The sequence below is a fragment of the Otolemur garnettii genome, unplaced genomic scaffold (genome assembly GCF_000181295.1).
Source record: "Otolemur garnettii isolate 467f Iridium unplaced genomic scaffold, OtoGar3 scaffold00006, whole genome shotgun sequence".
NCBI classification, from domain to species: domain Eukaryota; kingdom Metazoa; phylum Chordata; class Mammalia; order Primates; family Galagidae; genus Otolemur; species Otolemur garnettii.
In genome coordinates, this window is record NW_003852401.1 from 28,545,607 (window position 1) to 28,562,697 (window position 17,091).

Consider the following 17,091-nt stretch of genomic DNA (forward strand, 5'->3'; position numbering starts at 1 on the left):
TACAAACCCTACTTCTTCTGTTGACCTTCCCTGGTCCAAATCACACCTTGGTGTTCTGAGTCCAGCCCCTCCATGGATTTGAGTTTGCAACTCCTCAATCTGGATGCAGGTGGCTGGTTCTGATCATGTGTGGGAAGATGGGAGGGACTCTTTTGCAATAGAGATGGGCAAAGAATTGGATAAGACAGATGCAAATACCAGCCAAGTTAGGAGCAAGGGGTGGAGTCAAGAGGAGGCTAGGAAAGAAGATTAGCTCTGGGATAAGGTCTGAGTGTGTGGCTGTTTCCAAGTAGCTCGTATTTCAGTTGATTATGGAGGGTCCACAAGGTCTTGGGTAATTAATGGGAGTAAGAGTCTGTTGGTCTGGCAAAAAAGCAGCTACTATTGGACCAAGAGAAAAGAAGAAAGTAGAGGGAATGAAGAAAGCCACACCCCCACACATCCAGGCATGAGGCTGAATTTCCCTGTGTCCCACCGTTCTTGGCAGCCTGCCTCCTGCAGAGGAAGGCCTATGTCACGGTTGGCGTTGGTACTCCAGAAAGCCCATGAAGTCTAGCCATACATGTGTCTTTTCACTTTCCAGCACACAACATTGTGCAAATGTACAGTGGCCTGCAGGCTTAACGTGGCTGGTAGACCAGGTAAATTGGGGAAGGGAAAATTTACCTCACTCATACTGCCACCTGGATTATCTGGTCACTGAAATCCTCTCTTAGAGGACATGTAGACATCTTGCTTTGATTATCAGTGCTAAGTGTGAGGAAATCATCAGAGGAAAGGTAACACAACTACCTTCTGAAATGGATTAGAGAAAAGAAAGGAAAGGAAACATCTTATTTTCCTCAAATCAGAACCAACCCTTTCTTTGGTTGACCCCAATTCGAGAGACAGGCAGAAAGTTTGACTTGTACAAAGAGAAAGCTTAGGTTAGTGCAGGCTGAGAGAATAGTTTTCTCTCTTCATTTTAGGAGCAGTTATTTACAAGACTGTGCAAACTGGCTCTTCTCCTTCCCAGATGTTGAATGGCTTCTAAGAGTGAAATGGTGATTTCTTTAAAAGGTAAACTCTCCAGAGTCACCCCATGCTTGCTTAGACACTCAGTCTCATGCCTCCCACCCTCAGGCCAGGCTCACACTCAAGCAGAGAAAGCCACAGACAAGGAGGACGGTCTCATGTTGTACCATTGGCCGCTCATTTACAATGGTATGTGCATTCCATGAATGGACTTCTTACTCTCACCTCCCTAAAGGGAGCAATTTAGCAATTTGCACCCAGTAGCCCTAAATAATCAGAAACGTGACTTGCATATATCACAGAGGTACCAACACTTAGATCCTGGTAAACCCAAGTGGTGTTGGCTTGCCATCTCTGAGTCCCACAGCTATGTAACCCTCAGTTAATACTTTATTTCATATTGTTTGTTCAGAGTTTCAAAAAAGATTTAAAAAACCCCCCTTTTTTTTTTTTTTGGTTTTTAATTCTTAAAAATTAAACATAACCCCCAGTGTCAGAAGCCCAACCATTTCAGCAAGTTCCTAACTGGCTTAAGCATCACAGCAGGCAATAGTAAAATATTAAGTGCCTTAGAAAAGTCAAAAGAAATGCAGAAAGCAGTGCATGCATTTTGTTGACACAAAATTAAGACTGGGTTTGGAGAGGGATTACTTCATTTAAGTCACATTGTTATTGTTAAAGGATAGTGAATTATAATGCAATATCTAGGCCAAGTATATAACCACCTACAGACTAGCATCACTTTATCTAGAAACGACGTAGTGTTACTAAATGAACATATTTATAAAACACTGTACACTGCTTCCACGTTGGGTCTGCAGATGTAAACAAACAGCTAATTCAACTGGAGTTTAAAGGATTATTTTAAGTTCTTTTGTCATATAGTCGTTTGCATAACATGGCAGTTTCCATCTTTCAAAAAATTACAACTTGCTGACCACAGCTCGCAGGACTCATTGGGAGATATACATCAGCTTGTACAGATATTTTACAGTGGCCCACAGGAATGTGAAAAGCATAAAGCAGATCAGGAACACAAATGCCCATTTCACAAGGATGCTAAATAACATGGAATTGGGAACATAATTAATCCTTGCAACATGTGCTTCTTTATTGAATGTTACAGATTTGTAAATGATTATAAAGCTGTCCTGTAACGTTCATTAATACAACCACATGCTACAACTATGCTGGGTTAAACACGGGTTACATATAGGTTTACATGTGTTTTATAATACAGCATTGCCCAACATATGGAATGGTATAGCCTATAGATAAAGCATGATGGATGACTGGATAATATTTATTATCTTTAAAGAAATTAAACATCCCAAACATTTAGGAAGATTAGACTGCACAGCCTCAGAAAGTTAAAACAAAAACAAAAGAAAACAAAAAAAAGTACTATCCAGTTATCTACCAAAATATTACCTATAGAAACCATATTTGAGAATCCACTTGAAACATTCAGAAGAAACACATTTTGTGTTTTTACGAGTACATTTTTCCCATCTGGTTATTCCTATATATATATTTTAAAAGGGGAACTTTCAAAGTGCTAAATAATATACTAGACCTGGAAGCTTAGAAAAAAATCCAGTTCTATAAAGTGCTGCATTCTGACTGCTGATACACCTTTTGGCTGGCAGAGATACACCAACTAGCCATGGCAATTATACACAAGCTTTCCCGCCCCTCATTCAAACCTAGCAAGGAGGGAATCTAACTATAAATATAAAGTGTGTTAGTTAATCAGGAGAGCTCCATGGTCATTTTCATAAAACATTCTTAATTTGTTTTCAAAAGGAACAAGCAATTTAGAACAAATCATTACATATGGTAGTATATAAAAATGGCACCTTGGAAGCAGATGATTAAACCAAAGTTATTAGTTCCTGGAGCTCTCTATGACTTTATTTATGGTCCTCAATCACTTGCAGATCATGAGCTGCTTAATTCACAGAGACAGGTAATTAACATCCCTTCAGTCAGGGATGTGGTGGGATCAATGGGGCTAGGCATAAGCTGACTGAACAAGGCCACAGAATCAATGCGACATCAGTGCGCAGAGAGCCCGGAAATGGACAGAAATGGGTTGAAAAATAACACACAGGTATGTACACGGGAAAGAAATGGCTCATGGAAGTTATACATTTTGTGTCTAAAGTCATTCAAATTTAGCTTATATATTTCACACACATCACAAAAGATGTCAGAACTTAATTGTCATGCACAACAAAAGAACCAGGTAATCACAAGATCAGGACTGTTAAGTATTTAGTTTCCCAGGTCCTGTTCCTTTCCCTCTGAAATCACGACGAATAGAAACATTCTTGCTTGTAATTTCTTTTCTCACTTCCAATGTGGTCCAGAATGAGGCCCTGGAGGTGCATGATGTCAAAGAATAATGGTTTCACCTCCTTCTTGGATTCCTCTCTAGACTCTCTCAGAGAGCCTCCGGCTTTGTGAGTGTGCTTGCTACTTGAAATCATCAAAATGTTAGGATGTAAGTACATCAGACTAGCAACATCTAGAATGAAAATGACGGAATCTTGGTTCTAACCCTGGTGCTGAGCCTAGGCCTTCCTGAGAATCACAGAGAAATGGTCTCACAATGTAAAGTGCCTCTTACAACCATAGTGATTATACACAAACATGATTCCTTCTCCTCTTCATCAATCAATATGGAACCATGGGCTCATGAACCCTTTAAGGGTAACCCATATTTCACATATATGTACATTGTTTTTCCCGTGGGGAAAGGGCCCAGAGTTTTCATCAGATCCTCACAAGGGTTCACGATCAAGGAAGTTTAAGAACAAATGGTTTATTCTCAGAGTGAATGCATGTTTGCTGAGAAGGTAATAGCCAATATGGGGTCTAATACAGTAGGAAATGTTTCTAGAGCAATTATAAATGAGGAATTTGTTATCAATTCGCCTAAAGGAGTGAAAAAGGAATTCTTTAATTCTTTCCACAAGGGACCTCATCATTCTTTCTATACCTCAAAACTTGTTCAGTAGGGTTTATTTTGTTTGCTTTTGTTTTTGTATTTAAAGGCAAGAGGTTTTACCCATATATTTACTTGACTTCACAAAAGGAAATAAAACTTGATGTTTTCAATTTTAAATAAATAAAAGAACCAGGTGGTATCTTAGGTCAGGAACATTAAGTAATTTTCCTTAAAGGCTTTATTTTATTTTAATCTTCAGTGATCCAAATAAGAATCCAGTTTGGAGTCAAGATTTCTTTATCCTGCTTCAAAATCTAGATTCTGATCTAGAAACCTACACCTATATTCTAGAGTCTACAATACCAACTGGCTTAGAATTGCATGTCTATTCCGATTTGTACTTGGTTTAAAAGCCTTATGCAGTATTTGCAGGAAAATCCAGAATAAATGAGATGTCCTGATAGTGAGTGATTTCAGACAAAAGTGGGCAGAGGGCAAGTAGGGCGAGTTGTTTTGACAACTCTAATTTGGTATGAGGAAAAGCTAAGCTCATTGGAATTAAAAAAAAATTATAATTACAACATTTGGTCTCATAGTTTAACGAACTCTTTCAATGGAACTTCTTGGATATTACAAAATCTCAGTTATACTTCAAGGTGATAGAAAAGTCCAGGCCTCTTAAGAAAGCTCTGTATGTCTGTTTATATATTATATATAAACATGTGCCTCTGTGTAAATGTGTCTATGTGTATATAGGCAGTATATAGTATAGAACTCTTTATATTGTTTATTTGCTTTCTATTTTGTTTTACTGTATCTTTTTTTTTAATAGCTCTATCTATAAGAAAAATATTCAGGGTATGCCTGCAACTGATGGCTTTGGGTGGGGGATACCAAACTTCCAGTCAATTCTAAGGTTATTTATAGCTTTGAAACTTCCTTAAAAAGTACTTTGGAACATTTCCATAGAAAAGATACCAGCCCTTGAAAAACTCCAATTAAATATATGCTGAGCTCAGATTAGATGGCAAAACTCTAGGTATGAAAATATCCACATATAACTGTATATTCGTATACAAAATGGTCATGTGATGAGTCGTGCGAAAAATTGGTAGTTACATCTTGGAGGTGTTCAGAGGACATGGGGGACTCATGCAAATGAGGAAGGTCACACAGCAGCATAACATATGACATGAATGGTGAGACTTTAACACTATCCCACATGGCAATTTTAGGTTAATTCTGTTCACTGTTCTTAAGCTCAACATTACATATACAGGGAGTGAATCCATTGATGATAGGTGAGATATAAAATAAATTAAAAAATATAAAATTATTTAATTACATTCATCCTGAGCTTGCTCAACTCTTGCTCTGTATTATAATAAATCGCTCGACTTTTGTTTTCAACATCAACTCTTCTTTCATTCCGATTGCAATACAAAAAAAGGCATTTCTGTTCCCTTATTATTTTCTTCAAAAAAGATAAACAGTTGTGGCACCAGAAGTGAATAGATAAGAGACAGGTGAACTATGACTGTTACCTTGTTTTTTCTTTATAATGATCAATTACAGAAGTGTTGGCATGAGAAGGATGTGGGACGTTAGGTAGAATTGCTTGCTGCCGCCTTATACTGAATAAAAAGGATGCTCTTCATCAGTCACCAGTGATGGAGCCAATGTGAAAAGAAAACAGAATGGAAGTTTAGAATATCTCATTTTGTATGCTGGCCATTTTATTTCATTTTGCAATTCAGCCCTGCATCCTAAGACTCTGGATAACGGTCAGAAATCAAGACGCCTCCTGGCATGGAGAGTCCTTGAAGCCCCTTGGTTCCCCAGCTCTCATGCCTTCCTGCATGGACTGGTGACACTCATTCAGCTCTAACCCTTCTTCTCCCCTTCTTTCCCCCTCCCTACCCAGCAAGTGTGAACATGCCTTAAATCCCCTGTTTTTGTCACTGGGTCAGATCAAATGCTTTCTTGATCTGTAGCCCAGAAGTCACCTTTGAGTTAATACCTCCCAAAGCATTGCTTGTTTTGCTCAGCTAGGAATAAAGTAGATATGATTAAAGGAAAGGGGAGAAAAGGTGGGGTGGGGGGAGGGTTTCAGGGCTGGATTCTTGAGCCTCCTGCAACACATATGTAGAAGGTTTAGTTGTTCTTGCTTTCAAAGCTTTGGAAAGCTGACATTCTGGACAGTCTCCTCATGGACAGGCTGTCCCCACGGCCCTCTGGCTTGGAGGGCTTACTCCTCTGGAAGGGATTCCGCAGGCTTGCCGTGTTACGCTGCTGCCTGTCGAGTTTGTCACTGATGGAGAAGCTCTTCCTGGTGTGTGCAGATGCTGCGCTGGGCTCCTCTGCGGAGTAGCTGTTGGCACGCTCTATTTTGGGAACTGTGATGTTGTTGGACAGGGTTCTGTCTGAGTTATCGCCCTCCTGGGAGGATATTGTGATGGTGGCTCTCCGGCCTCTGGCCTCATTCTCCTCACTGTCAGAGCTGGGGTGACTCAGCTCTGCTTCTCGCTCAGGATGGCAGCAAGATAAGTCCTCAGCTTTATTTCCAAGACCTCCAGAGAAACTGGCTCTATCTGCAATTGCTTGAGGGGCATTCACACACCTTGTGTCAATACAGTCTGTAATACTTGTGTATTCTGCGGTTTTCATAGGCACCCCAAAGCTGGCATAATAGCTCCTGGAAGGAGAAAACATAAAGCTATGCGATTTCACAATGGGGGCTTCTTCTAGAAGAAAGGGCGTGGTGGCTAGGTAGCGGCTGCTTTTGGAACGCTCAATGGTGTGGTATGTTGGAGGGTCTGAGTCCCAAGGGTTTTGGCCTTCTGGGAGGTGGGTATAGTCTGAAGAAAAAGATCTAGTGTCCATAGTGGTGACGTCCTCAAAATCAATGCTCCTGCTTGGAGGTCTGTCAGTGGGTGCAAGAGTTGCGTAAGCACTACTTGAAGGGGCTGAGGAAGGTACTGCAGCTGAAAAGCTTGGTTCGCCTAGCCCAAGGATGTTCATGGAGTTGTCCAGAGGGTCTATATCACAGTGGAGCTCATCCATGGCAGAGACATAGATGTCTATACATGACGATGGTCTTCTGGAATCCGGAACAATGGCCAAGGTGTTTGCAGGGGCTGCAGGAGTTTTGGGTTCTTTTGCTACAGAGTGGGAACTAGTAGCCCGGTGTAGGCTCAGGGACCTTTCTTTAAAAATACTTTCCAACTTTTCTATCCCACCTTTGTCCTTCACATTGACAGAATAGAAAGAATGGCTTCGCATACGGGGCATTAAGGTTGGAGAAGTTGGGGACATGGTCTCCTCACCTGCAGGGTCTATACTTTCTTGGAGCTTGAAGGTGTTCCCCTCTTGGCTGTTGAAGCTGCTCTGGCGGACGATGTAGGCTGCATCTGTGCAGTCTGACGAGGTCCTCGAGCGGATTTTGTTGGACTCGGCCCGCTCCAGACCTGTCAGGCGCTCCAGGGCCGTGGCCATGCGCCCAATGAGGTCCTCAAGCTGTGCCAGCCGGATGTCCACGGTCTGGAGCGAAGCCTTCATGGAGTGCTCTCTCTCATTGACTTCCTCCAGCCTCATGGACATGTTCTCCACCCTGCGTGAGGAAGAGAGAAGGAGAGTCACTCAGTCTCACTGTGTGAGGAAGAGGAAGGAGAGCTCCTGTGCTCGGGTTTAGAGAGCAAGAATCAGGTTAGGGGGATCAAAGCCATGCTTGGGCTCCGTGCCTTCAATGCTGTCCTAGAGGAAAAATGAGGGGTCACAGGTAGTGCAAAGGGCTAGTGAGGAGGGAATGGCACATTGATACTGTCACTGAGAATCGCAGAATCCAAATCCTTCTGAGCTTGAAGAGGCTTTAGGAATGATCGAATCCAGTGGTTTTTAGCTGCCAATCCCCTTTTCCCTCAATGAAATGTAATGTCCTATCCTAATTACTGAACACCAAAATGGAGCAGTTCTTACTGCAGTGGAGGGGATCCAAGTCCCAGCCGTGTCCCACTCCTATAAGCCTGCCTATGGCTCTGGGTAGGATTTAATAATATGAGCTAATACTCAGGTGTTAGTTTTTCAGGGTCAACCCACAAAAGGAGACTGTTTCATCTTGAAGATTTTACTTATTAATTTTTGAGTAGAATCCTAGAATGTAGCTTTTTTATTGCAGCATATATGTAAGTTTTGTATTCCATGGATGGAAATTATTTTAAATTTGCATTTATACAATGATCTTTATTGTTGCTAGTCATGATAACTTTTTGAGCATTTAGTGTCTCCAAAGAAATTAAGATGGCCCTGTAACTGAGGCATCCAAGGTTGATCTAATCTAACCCAAACCTTTCATTAATAAAGGAAAAGCCAAAATCAAAAGAAATTTAACCAAGATCACATAAAGTAATTTGTGGTAAACTCTGGAGTACCTGATAATAAGTAAACCTTCCTACTTCTCTCTGTGTCTCACCATCTCTGGATAGTTGATCACAGATGCCTTATATTACAGTTACTTCTAGATGTCCCAAGCCTTCGCACTGGATGTACTCTGTCTCATGTTTCTGTTCCCATCCCAAGCTTCCAGCCCAATACCTGCTATGTGTCAATGAATGCTCACTGAGTCAATGACAGTTATGGATTTGATTTCAACTGTCACCCAGTCTGCCTGGTCATTTATTTACAAAGATGGAGGCTACATATTAAAAATAAAACTGTACGTTACATGTTAGCTGCTCAAATTAACTTGGGAAGGACAAACCAAAGCCAAGTCACTGATGGAGCTCAAACTTTCATTTTCCAGGGAGGAATAAAGATATTTTTCCCTAATCCTCCTTATATGCAAAGTAAGTCATTTGACTGCTGACCATTAAAATGCACATGCTGCACGTGGACCAAGGAAACAGAAAGAGAGAATATGCTCTCTGGTGAGTATGCAGTTTGGAGATAGCCTTGCTCAGCCCATGGTGCTGATGGTGGGAGGCTGTTAATGACAGGAGCACCTCTGTTAGGGAGAAATATATACATTTCAATGCCAGAAGGACATATGCAAGGTCTGACAATTAAGCTCATGAACTCAACCTAGAAAAAGTGCTACAAACATCCTTGCTAAATGTCACTACAATCACCTTTGAAGTACTCCTCTTGGGAAGCTATGCACCAATGTCAGTACCTGGTCCACCCTTCAAAGCAATTGTGGAGTTCTTTTTCTAAAATGACTATCAGAATTACTGTTGTATGGCACACAAAACACATGTAATAATAATAACAAATGTGACTCAGCAAGACACCACTTCATGTTGACATGAACACAGCTGTGAGACACTGATATACTAGGGTTATGAACCCTTACTGAATTGTTTGTACAGTGCTGCCAACATAAGTGCACGGTGGCAAGTTTGTGAACTTAATTGTCAGAACTTGCATGATGACAGCTCTGATGGCCATTCCAGAAAAAGTGCCAAAACTGCTTTGAAGGATGGATTAGACTCTGGCACTGGTGCATAGCTTCCAAGGGGGGGTACTATGAAGGTGACTGTAGTGATAGTCATCAATAAGGTATGTAGTACTTTTTCTAGTACGACTTTGCAAACTTAATTGTCATATTATGTACTGTAAGAGGCTGTGTTTCCCTCTCTGAGGAACCAATAGGCTTTTATAAAAAAACACACCAGGTTGAGGGATATGGTTCCACTGCCTTGAGGGCATATTTCTGCCTCCCTCAGCACGCTCCCACTCTGCTCTTATCCTTAGCTTCCCTTTGCTCAGCCTAAGCCCCCAGACTGTTCTTAAGAGCTCTGCTTCTAAATGTTTTTTATTTTGTACCCTCTGGCTATTCCAAACCCAGTGCAGTTCAGGGGCCAGGCCCACACTGCCACCATGGCCAACTGTATTTCCAAGAGACTTCAACATTGAGCTATTCTGTACATGGAAAACCCAATGCCATTCACTAGGCTAATTCAGAAGGAAAATATAACTTTTCCCTCTTTTACTTTGTTTTGTCATATAAGCATAGTCCAAGAAAAAAATTATTTACAATAACAAGGTTGTGTGTCTTATGGACTTATAATTTTGTTTTCACCATCTAGCTCTTTGGTCCCTAATCCCCAGGCTGCAGATCACTACCCACCTGTCCCTAGCCTTTTGGAAACTAAGGCCCACAGCAGGAGGCAAGTAGTGGAGTTAGGATAGGGAGGGGTGGGTGGCGAGTGGTGATTGAGCTTTCCATAACTTAAATCACCACCTGAATTCTGCTTCCTGCTATATCAGTGGTGGCATTCGATTCTCATAAGAGCATGAACCCTACTGTAAAGTATGCATGCAAGGGATCGAGTTTGTGCACTCCATATGAGAATCTAATGCCAACACCACCTGTCATGGAAAAATTGTCTTCCATGAAGCCAGTCCTCAGTGTCAAAAAGGTTGGGGACTGCTGCTCTAGCCTGAGGAATTTGATTTTGCAGGTACTGCAATTTCATTTCTGGAATGCAATAAATTTTGTTAAGTGGATAAAATACTCATTCATGAAAGTTGGAAGGAGGATGGACTATGCACTTCTATAACACAAGACTTTCTGTTTAACGTCCTTTAGGTACTGAGTCTCACTAGCTTTTTAGTTCTGGAAGAGTAGCAATAGGCAGGATAGCTTTATTCTTCCTTCTCCTTTTCTTTCTGGAGCCCAGTATATATGAGTTTGATATTTGACAGAGATAAAGTTGTTTTTTTGGCATAATTCCATGCGATCACTGGTCTGAGTGCTATGAAATATCTCCCTGCCATATCTAGTGCTGTAGGGCCTCTCTCCCCATATCCCACCCCAGTCAGCCCCCAGGGTCCCACACCATATTGAAACTTAGCTTGTGAGAGCAGAGCTGAAGCACCAAGAACAGGGAAGATTTGGGACCTAAAAAGGTACTGTGGAGTGTGCCTGTAGTCCCAGCTAATTGGAGAGCTGAAGTGGGAGGATCATTTGAGCCCAGAAGTTTATAACTGTAGTGTGCCATGATTGTGCTTATGAATAGCCACTGCACTCTAGTCTGGGTGACATCATGAGGCCCTGTGTCTTGGGGGGAGGTGAATAAGAAGAGTCAGGACCTGGTTGCCTGGTTGTAGGCAGTAATCAGGGCATAGAGACTAAGGAGATCAAGAAGGATGGGAAAAAGGCAGGGTAGAGAAGGAAGAGGCTGTCTGGGAAGACAGAAAGTGCCTGGAGGCAGCCCCATGAGGGAAGAAGCACAGCCCCAGGGAACAGAACTAGGGGAGGGGAGCCTGAAGAAACAGGGCCAAGGAAGTATTTTTTATTTTTTGAGACAGAGTCTCATATTGTTGCCCTTTGGTAGAGTGCTGTGGCATCATAGCTCACAGCAACCTCAAACTCTTAGGCTCAACTGAGGAAGTCTTTTTAACCAAATCTTAACTCTCCTAGGGCTCCAGGGTTGATTGGAAGGTAAGACTTGACTAAGACAATAATGGATTACTCCAGAATTGTTATATTTAACCATCTAACCATCTCATTATGTGATCATTTAGGTCATGGGCCTAACTGATGGGAATTTAATGTAGGAGTTATACCAGAATAAAAAGTCCTAGAGTCAAATTTACATGTGTTTCTCCTCTAACTAGAGTGCTTTCTTTACTCTTTAAAAGCACCTTCTTGGGAAGTTTGGTGTAAAATGGGCAGCCATCACATATAATAGGCCTAGGGCACAAATCAAGAGTTTTGGGTCAGGACAGTGGTCACTGGGAGTTGACTCTGATTGCATAACTCAGGAGATGACTATGGAGATGTGAATGATAAGTGTTTAAGGAACAAAAGGGATTCCCAAGGAGATAGATACTGAAGGAAGGACAAAGAGGTACTGTGGAAAGGGAGAGAGTGTACAGAAGGTACTCTTCATTTAACTTTCTCTCTTCCACATCTCTAGACTATGTATGGCTTGTTTCAGAAAACATTGGGAGGAGATGCAACAGGGTCATGATGGGGTCCTGGGAAGCTGTGTGGTAGCCCAAGAAAGGCGCCTCAATAGACTGCTGCAAACCCCCAGCTAAGGAGACAACTAGCCTCTTCAGCCTTCCAGCAAAAGGAGCGAGAGAGCATTCCAAAGAAGATTCTGGTGGTACAGACAATTGTGGCTTCACTATGCAATTTCTTAGGCCAGATGCAGGTGGCTCACACATATAATCCTGGCACTCTGAAGGGCTGAGGTGGGAGGATTGCTTGAGTTTAAGAGTTCCAGACCAGCCTGAGTAAGAGTTAGACCCTATCTCTACTAAAAATAGGAAAAAAAAATATAGATGTGGTGGCACACACTTGTAGTTCCAGCTACTCAGGAGGCTGTGAGTTTATATGAGGTTACTGTGAGCTAGACTGACACCATGGCAATCTAGCCTGGGAAATTGAGTAAACTCTGTCTCAGAAAAAAAAAAAAAGCAATTTCTTAAGAATTGTTATTTTAGAGAACTCCATCATCTTTTTCTTTCCTGATGCCTTAGAAATGTAGTTAAAGGAAATGTAGTCCAAAAAAATAAAAAAGCACACAAAGCATACAAAGATTGGCAGGCCTGTAATTTCATATATTCCCTGAGTCTTAGCAGTGGGGTGCATGTAGGATGGAGGTAAGGGCATTCCTGTGCTGTCTGGGCTCAACTCTGGGGCAGTGATTGAGAGGAAAGGGCACACAGGTTTCACATCAAAGGCAATGACGCAGAACAGCTAAAGCTGACTCTTGCTTATCCACAAACTGATATCTAATTTGTGAATTATTAAATCCTTTAGAGTCACCAGCCCTTCCCTTCAGGTTAATTATCCTTCTCATTAATTCTGAGAAGAAAAAGGGAAAAAAGTTGAAACTTAACTCAATGGACCAAAGACCAGCTTTGGGAAAAGATATGGTGGGAAGAGGAGAAGCTCACTGTGGCTTATACAGCTTTTTAAAATTATTATTACCTATGAATTTTCTGTATCCTACCTTATTGCTCCCTGTCATTGTTAAGAATAATTATAAGTTGAGTATACTATTAATAGTCATGTTTCTATCACTTTTTGGATTTAGATGAAATGAAAAGGGCAAAAAGCCCACTGGCTTGGGAAAGAATGTTGGATTAAAAGATGACACCAGTGTAGGAGATAAGCTCCCTTTGCTCAAGACATGGCAGTTCACCTCAATGTGCTCCTTCAGGAGATTGTTTCTGAGAAGCATTTCCTTGAGGATCTGAGCTTCTACACTTGCCTATTGATGTGCAGGAATGTTTAGAGTGACTCTCCCTAGGGGGTGTGGAGAAACAGCCAAGGTGTTAGCTGGAGGATGGACAGACCGGTCGTCTTGGAGCATTGGGTTCTATTCTCTGCCTTCTTCCCTCATTAGCATTATAATGTGTAACTTTACCTTGGGCAAGCAAGGACCGACAGCCAGGCTCCAAAATGTTTTACTCTAAACAAAATCAATTGTATATGTGTTCCTCAGCCTTCACACTAAATTATAATCTTAAATGGTTGCTTCCTAATATTACTTGACTTCTTTGTATATGTGTTAAATTCTTACTGAATGTTGGAAAGTATATAAGGTAATCAGTAAAGTTTAGCTGGGCCGCCGACCAGAGCGAGTCCTGGTCTCCCTTGAATATTCATTCCGTCTGCAGTTCTTTCCCCTGCGTCCCTGATCAGAAGCTCCAAAGAACACAACACCACACCAGAAATAATGCTAAATCCTAGTTTGCTTAAACCATTGCCATCAAGGAAAAAATTCAAACTGCAACTTTTTCTGCCAGGTGGAGCCTGACAGGTGGGTGATGGTAAGGATGATCTGGATGCTTTAATTAAGAGTCTGAGAACCAAATGCCTCTGGGCAGGCAGATGAAGCAGGCAGGGTGTCAGGCAGCCCAGGCAGGGGCTCACTCTATGGCAGTAGAGAGTAAGCCCAGTCCAAAAACATATTCTGAATGAATTTTAACAATCACTGCAAGTCCAGCAAAATAGCCCTCTGTGGGCAGATGCCACTCATGAGCCACCAGACTTTGAATTCTGCCTTCAGTGGGTTAAAGGAACCAGAAATGAATGGCCAGCTGTGATCATCAGGAAATGTGGGTAACCCTTAAGAACCAATGGAAAGTAAAAAGATATGCCAGGAAACTGGAGATAGAAAAAGCTCTTCCTGATATTTACAATTTCTGGATTCTAGAATTTATGCAAATTCACCATAAATTCTGACAGCGTTATAAAATGGCTTAGCAGTAGGTAATGAAACATATGGTATTTTTTGAATACTTAGAACAGATAGGGTTGGTTAGCCAGAGACTGGATGAGATCGATATTAATCTTGCCTCTTTTTTGATCATTTAGACCAATAGGTTGGCATTGATGTGCATTATTTTGGATGGAGTGTGTTGTGGAAGTAGCAGGGAGGTTGGCACATGAGGCCACTTGGAAAAATGCTAGTTGATGAACCAAAGGTGAGGTGGCAGAGCAATGGGCTGATGTCATCATGAAAGGTATTTTTTGAAGTTGTTCAATGGGCCTCTGTTCATGAGCATTTTGGTGAACCATGTTAAAGACACAGTTAATATTCAATAAATGGTTCATGGGAAACTAGATAGCCATATGCAGAAGAATAAAATTAGGTCTCTACCACTATATACAAAAATTAACTCAAGATGGATTAAATACTTAAATATAAGATCTGAAAAATTCTAAAGGACAATAAAGAAAAAACTCTTCTGGGCATTTTCCTAAGCAAAGAATTTATGACTAAGTCTCCCAAAGCAACTATAGCAACAACAAAAATAAATAACTGAGACTTAATTAAACTAAAAAGTTTCTGTATAGCAAAGAAAATAATGAACAAAATAAACATATAACCTATAGAATGGGAGAAAATATTTGCAAACTATACATCTGACAAAGAACTAATGTCCAAAATCTACAAAGAATTCAAACATATCAGCAAGAATAAAATAAACAACCCCATCAAAAAGTGGATAAAAGACATGAATAGATTTTTTTTTCAAAAGAAGATAGACAAATGGCCCCAAAATATGAAAATATACTCAACATCACTAATCACCAAGGAAATGCAAATCAAAACCACAATGAGATACCACCTTATCCCTGTCAGAATGGCCACTACTAACAAGTCAACAAACAATAATAGATGGTGGCACAGATGTAGTGAAAAGGAAACCTTTATACACTGATGGTGGGAATGTAAATTAGTGCAATGTCTATGGAAAACACTGTGGAGATTCCTCAAAGAACGAAAAGTAGACTTACTATTTGATCCAGCAACCCCAGTACTAGGTATCTACACAAATGAAAAGAAGTAATTTTATAAGAAAGACTCTTGCACTTGAATGTTTATCACAGTGCAATTCACAATTGCAAATATATGGAATCAACCTAAGTGCCTATCAGCTGACGGGTGAGTAAAGAAAATGTGGGAAATAGATACATACATACATACCATAGATTGTTACTCAGCCATAAAAAGGAATGAAATAATGTCTTTCACAGCAACTTGGATGGACCAGGAGAACATTATCCTAAGTGAAGTATCTCAGGAATGAAAAAAGAGATGCCCTATGCTCTCACTTATAAGTGAGAGCTAAACAAGGGTTATATATGGTCACAAAGTATTGTTTTGGACAGTAAGAATTAAGAAGGGGGGGGATAAAAACCTCCTGTTGAGTACAATGTACACAATTTTTGTGAGTAGACCAAGAGCCCTGACTTTAGCCTTATACAATTCCTCCAAGTAACAAAAAACACTTGTACTCCTTAAATCTATTGAAGAAAATATAAGTAGTAGAGTATGGTTATCAAACAAACAATGGCATAAAATGAATAGGATGAAAAATTAATACACTAGATGATAACGATCTGGATCCCCAAATTCCAGAGGTGTGAGAGTGAGGTGAAGGGTAAAAAAAATTAAAGAAAAACTTCACAGCAATGACTGTTAAGTCCTGATTTTAGGTTAAAACAAATTATTTCATAAGATGAGATTTGAGGATATTTAAATCAACTTATGTGAAAAAGCCCTGGTTTTTGTTCACTGCAAGCTCACACTGAACCAAAGAGAATTGTAATGCAATCTTACAACACATAAAATGTATAGATCGTGTAATAGTGATTTATTGAAACCATGATATCTCATCTATATAGCTGAATAACTTTTAATACTCTATAGTTAGGTGTTCATATTCCCATTTCTCAGATGGGGACACATGTGTAGAGGAGTTAAGCTGCTTGAGGTCACACATCTAGTTACTGCAGAATTAGTATTAAAACTTCATGATACTGGCTCAGGGCCCATAGCACAGTGGTTAATGGGGCCACCACATGCAGTGAGGCTGGTAGGTTTGAGCCTGGCCTGGGCCAGCTAAATAACAATGACAACTGCAACAAAAATATAGCCAGGCGTTGTGGCAGGTGCCTATAGTCCCAGCTACTTGGGAGACGGTAGCAAGAGAATCACTTAAGCCCAAGAGTTTGAGGTTTCTGTGAGCTGTGATGCCATGGCACTCTACTGAGGGTGACATAGTGGGACTCTGTCTCAAAAAAAAAAAACCAACAAACTTCATTATACTGTGTTGTACACATTATTTTTTCCATTATACTGTGTTCTTTCCATCATACTACTTGTCCTACTATAAGCATACCAGCCTTGTACCTAGTAGTGCTTCAAGTAAATGAATGAATAAAGGAATTAAATTAAATCTATCTACAACACAGGAAATTGAGTTTAATTTCAGAGCTGCATTCAAAGAGTGCCTTTGGGCCAGCTGGGCATGGTGGCTCACATCTTTAATCCTAGAACTCTGGGGGGCCACGGCAGGTTGATCGCTTGAGCTCGGAAGTTCCAGACCTGCCTGAGCAAGAGGGAGACCTGGTTTCTACCAAAAATAGAAAAAACTAGCTGGGCATTGTGGCAGGTGTTGGTCGTCCCAGCTACTCAGGAGGCTGAGGCAAGAGGATTGCTTGAGCCCAAGAGTTTGAGATTGCTATAACACCACGGAAGTTTACCCAGGGTGACAGAGTGAGACACTGTCTCATACAAGCAAACAAAACACACACACACACACACACACACACACAAAACTCCCAAAGAGTGATGCTGACAATTTGAAGTGCACAC

At 40.9% G+C, this 17,091-nt stretch overlaps 1 protein-coding gene across 23 annotated transcripts in view; it reads right to left on the reverse strand.

The window, feature by feature from the left end:
- Nucleotides 1-5,222: 5,222 nt before the first annotated feature.
- The window catches only part of TRPM3 (transient receptor potential cation channel subfamily M member 3), a 559,493-nt gene continuing 547,624 nt past the window's right edge, over nucleotides 5,223-17,091 (reverse strand). For 14 of the 23 annotated variants that reach the window (XM_012813916.1, XM_012813915.1, XM_012813906.1 and 11 more), the window contains one exon: nucleotides 6,122-7,577. In XM_012813916.1, the coding sequence (XP_012669370.1) occupies nucleotides 6,122-7,577 (1,456 nt within the window). Of the gene's footprint in view, nucleotides 7,578-17,091 lie in introns of all 23 variants that reach the window. The other 9 variants (XM_003782940.1, XM_003782943.1, XM_003782941.1 and 6 more) reach the window with 3 other exon arrangements.